Source organism: Antrostomus carolinensis, unplaced genomic scaffold, assembly GCF_000700745.2.
Source record: "Antrostomus carolinensis isolate BGI_N321 unplaced genomic scaffold, ASM70074v2 scaffold13732, whole genome shotgun sequence".
Taxonomy (NCBI): Eukaryota; Metazoa; Chordata; class Aves; order Caprimulgiformes; family Caprimulgidae; genus Antrostomus; species Antrostomus carolinensis.
Window position 1 is genome coordinate 3,495 of NW_010299047.1, and position 3,767 is coordinate 7,261.

The 3,767-nt window shown below is 42.1% G+C and overlaps 1 protein-coding gene across 1 annotated transcript in view; it reads right to left on the reverse strand.

Annotated features, from left to right (window-relative positions):
- LOC104520850 (probable cation-transporting ATPase 13A5) overlaps positions 1-3,767 on the reverse strand; it is a gene marked incomplete at its 3' end in the record, with an annotated part of 26,392 nt that overhangs the window by 3,102 nt on the left and 19,523 nt on the right. The window contains exons 15-17 of the mRNA XM_010162657.1: positions 3,376-3,459; positions 2,126-2,282; positions 602-719 (exon numbers count right to left, since the gene is read on the reverse strand). Of these exons, the coding sequence (XP_010160959.1) occupies positions 602-719; positions 2,126-2,282; positions 3,376-3,459 (359 nt within the window). The remainder of the gene's footprint in view (positions 1-601; positions 720-2,125; positions 2,283-3,375; positions 3,460-3,767) is intronic.

The following is a 3,767-nucleotide window of genomic DNA, read 5'->3' on the forward strand; positions in this document are numbered from 1 at the left end:
AAGGACAGAAACACACGTGCTATTTCCCAGGGATGGCACAGGGAGCGAGACTCTCCCTTCAGTTTTTGTTCAACAAGAAAGCCGTGCCCAGTGGGAAACACTCTTGTTCCGCAGGGAAACACAACTGCTACGAGTTCAAGATAAGCAGTGCTCAACACACGCCAACATTTCTGCAGCTTCCTCCAAGCTGCTGATCCCCTACATCACTGTCTCTAGGAAGGAGCAGTGCAGCAGAGATAGATGTGCAGAGAGTGGGACAGGGATTTGCAGGAGCCAGCTGGCTGAAACCCACAGATTATGGCACACAGAATTTCTATTGCAGTCCCAGTCCGATGCCAGAGAGAAGCACAATAACCAGCTTTCATTACCCTTTGATAACAGATTCTGAAATTCAGCTCAGTGAGCCTTGCAAGAGCAGTAGTAAAGCAGGCAATTAACAGTGTAATCGGCATCTGCTGAGAGGAAGGTGTTACATGGTAGAGCTTCCCAATAGGCTTCCTTGGGTAGGCGAGGAGGGGAAGGTTTGGGTCAGGGCAGGTCGTAACAAGTAGACAGGAAATCAACCCCACAGCAATACCAGCAGCTCATCAGCACACCTTACCTCTCTAGGTTGCTCACAGCTACATCCTTTCCTAGGTTTAGCACTTTATGGGCCAGGGCAATGACTCTGAAGCCTTGGCTTGTGTACATCTTAAGCTCCTCTAAGAAATTAGCTGGGACTGTTTATAGGAAAAAAAGTTCCATGGTTAGAATACTTCAACCTTGCCAACTGCTTCTCTAGTGTTAAGTGCCTGTCCTTTAAACCACTTTGTAGCATTAGTTACAGCACTGTGGCCTCTCATAAAAGTCAGCTGTTTTGTACCAAGGCTGTGTAACTGACTGTTCAAATAAGTGACCTATGAGTCTGTTTTATACTTTTTAAATGCATGTTAAGGTGCATGTAGATAAGATGAATTACTGGGCAGAGGAGAAACGACTGACTTCATAATTTTCTCCTAAGCTTTTCTCTGCATACGTGCTGAGTGACTGAGGAAATTGTTTTTATGTTTATGGCTTAATATGAGAATTCTCTCAAATCCTAAATTTTCAATTCTCTCATCATTCCCACAACTCTAAAAGCAAGAGTTCCTTTTAACTTTGCAGTACTTTTTACTCACTATGTACTGCAATCACAGCTTTATAGTGCGGTACGTAATTATTCATTAAGCTGTAACTAATATAGAAACAATCAAGACAGGATAAGAGGAGCTATTTAGAAACCTCAGAAAGTGAAATATAATTTTGAAGATATTTTTCTTGCTGATGTTGACTTGTTTGGAGGTTTGTGTCATTAGATCTTAGGTGGTTCTAAACTAAATCTTTCCACTGTCCCTCAAAACCATTTTCACCTGGTTTTGGGTCAGTACTATCTGAAATAACAAACCACAGAGCCACAGACCATTTGTACTGTGCTTGCTTGGCAGCTTTTTCAAGTATTCAGTAAATGTGACCTGAGTTTCAAGTTTGCAGACAAATTTGAGTATAAGCCTATAATATTGTTCACATACAAAAAAGAAAACCCTATGTTTACTTGGAGAGAGAAGACAGAAGTCTTGGCTCAAGTGTTAATAGCAATTATCCTTAATAACAGTAATTTGCATGTCCACAGCAAGTTTCCCATCACTGAGATTTAAAGCCTTTGCAAGCTGGGTCAGTAACTCAATGCTGAATTTACAGGGCAATAAATTAGCAGGAAATTTAAGAACTTGTACAGCACAACACACTTGCTCTGGCACATGCAATTACCATGATCCTGTGTCTGGCTCTGGGTGCATAATATTATTTATGTGCTATATCTTCAGCTGATGCAAGTCAGCTAAGGGATGCATAAGGGCTGAATCTCAGGCTGTGCATCTCACTAGCTGTTGGGCTGTGTGAATCTTTAACTTGCAAACAAGCAATAAAAACTTGTTTGTAGCATTAACTAATGATATCTAACAAGCCCAAGGCTTGCTTGTGGGAAGAATCATACACATGCAGGTACAGTGTGGACAGTGGGCAGAGTGAGCGCTGAAAACCAGCATAAACTCTGGTTTGGATGAAGTCCAAATAAACACTGTGAAATTGCCCTTTCCCCATTCTATACCAGTTTCTTGTCTACAAAAGCTGGACACTATTTCTGGGGCTCCTTTCATGTAGAGGTCATAGTGTTCCTCTCCAATCTTCTGTGAAACGACAGACATCCTTTGCAGCCCAGAAGAAAATGGGAATTGATGCAGGATTGCTATTCCTTCCACGGGAGCCTGGAGAGGTCAGGAAAGTGAGATGTTATTTAAGTCATTGATTACACTAAGCAAATCCGTTCTGAACTTCAGCTCTTTTGGGTCTTTCTTGCTAAGGAGATTTATTATTAATAGGAGATTATTTCACTTTTGCTGCCTTTTGGCTATGATATCACTGATTGCAAGTTTAAGAACCACAGTTACAACCCTGTCTTCCCAGTGTACTTCCCGGGAACCTCAATGTTTTGCTTTATATTTAACTGGTTTTCCAGACTTTGTCCCATCCTTTCTCTTAATAACCACATATTAATGTAATATTCCTGCATTTACAGTCCTGGGGACTAAAATTTGATGTGTTACAATGACATTACCATGGGAACAGAGGAATCTGAGAAACAAGATTGATTTCCTTGTTGCCACAGCACTGTCTTGCTAGTATTGCTAGCAGAAATCACATTCCTTCCACCAAGAGGATGCTGGCTGATTCAGCATTTGGACTGGAAACATAACAATGTTCAACTGTCAAAACTTGGAGCTACCCAAGTGCACTTTTAAGAGGAAGAGTGGAAAAAAACACCACCATGCTTTGGGGTGATGCTGATCAATCTGCTAGTGGGTTGCATGACTATTACCAGCAGGACTCATGGACCCATTTCCATGCTTCCAGCTGTAATGCCTTTATCCTTACTCACATTGCCTCCTCCTGCAGATGAACTCATGCTTTAGACATTTATTCTGTTTACATGGTTTCTCTGCATTAGTTCCCACTTAAACTGTGTAGTTTCTTTTTTGCCAGCAGCTTTACAGGGTGAGGACTCAGAGAAGTCTGTATCTTTCATCAGCACAAAGAGTGGAGTTGGAAATGAGGGGCTTTTAAGGCCCATGAAATGCTTTAGAAGCCATTTCAGAGCAGCATCTCCACTTTAACCAGAATTCGCCTTCTGGTCCTGTGCTTCCAGGATGTTTTGGGGATGATGCAACACAGTACCAAGAGTGGACGAAAGGCATTTTACAACTGCCAGCCGAGGTAAAGGAACAGTGCATGTGCTAGGAGTCTGCACATACTTCAGGTTGAAAACACAGAATATTAATTCTCAGAAAGAACTGAACTTACACTGCTGGCCTTCGGCCCTGGTCTAACGATGCAGGTGTCGAGAACACCAGCTCCATCCTGAGCCATGCTGGAGTCATCTAGCTCCTGTACAAGGAAAAGCAATTATTTCTTCAGGTGTGAAAGCAATGGGCCTTCACACATGTTAAAGCAGGGACAGTGACACGTGGGAGTGTGTTTCCCCCTTACTGTTGGCACTCAGTTGCAGAAGCATTTTGTTCTGATCTAATAAGTTTTCCTATCCATCACCAGTGTTAGCCCCTCTGCAGCCTTGTCCTTAGCAGAAGCCTACATGACCCTACATCTTTTGACTTGATGAGAGTAAAAACCTGTGTCAAATTTTGTAGTTTCTCTAAACTCAAGTTCCACATAAATTTAACACCATATCAATGATG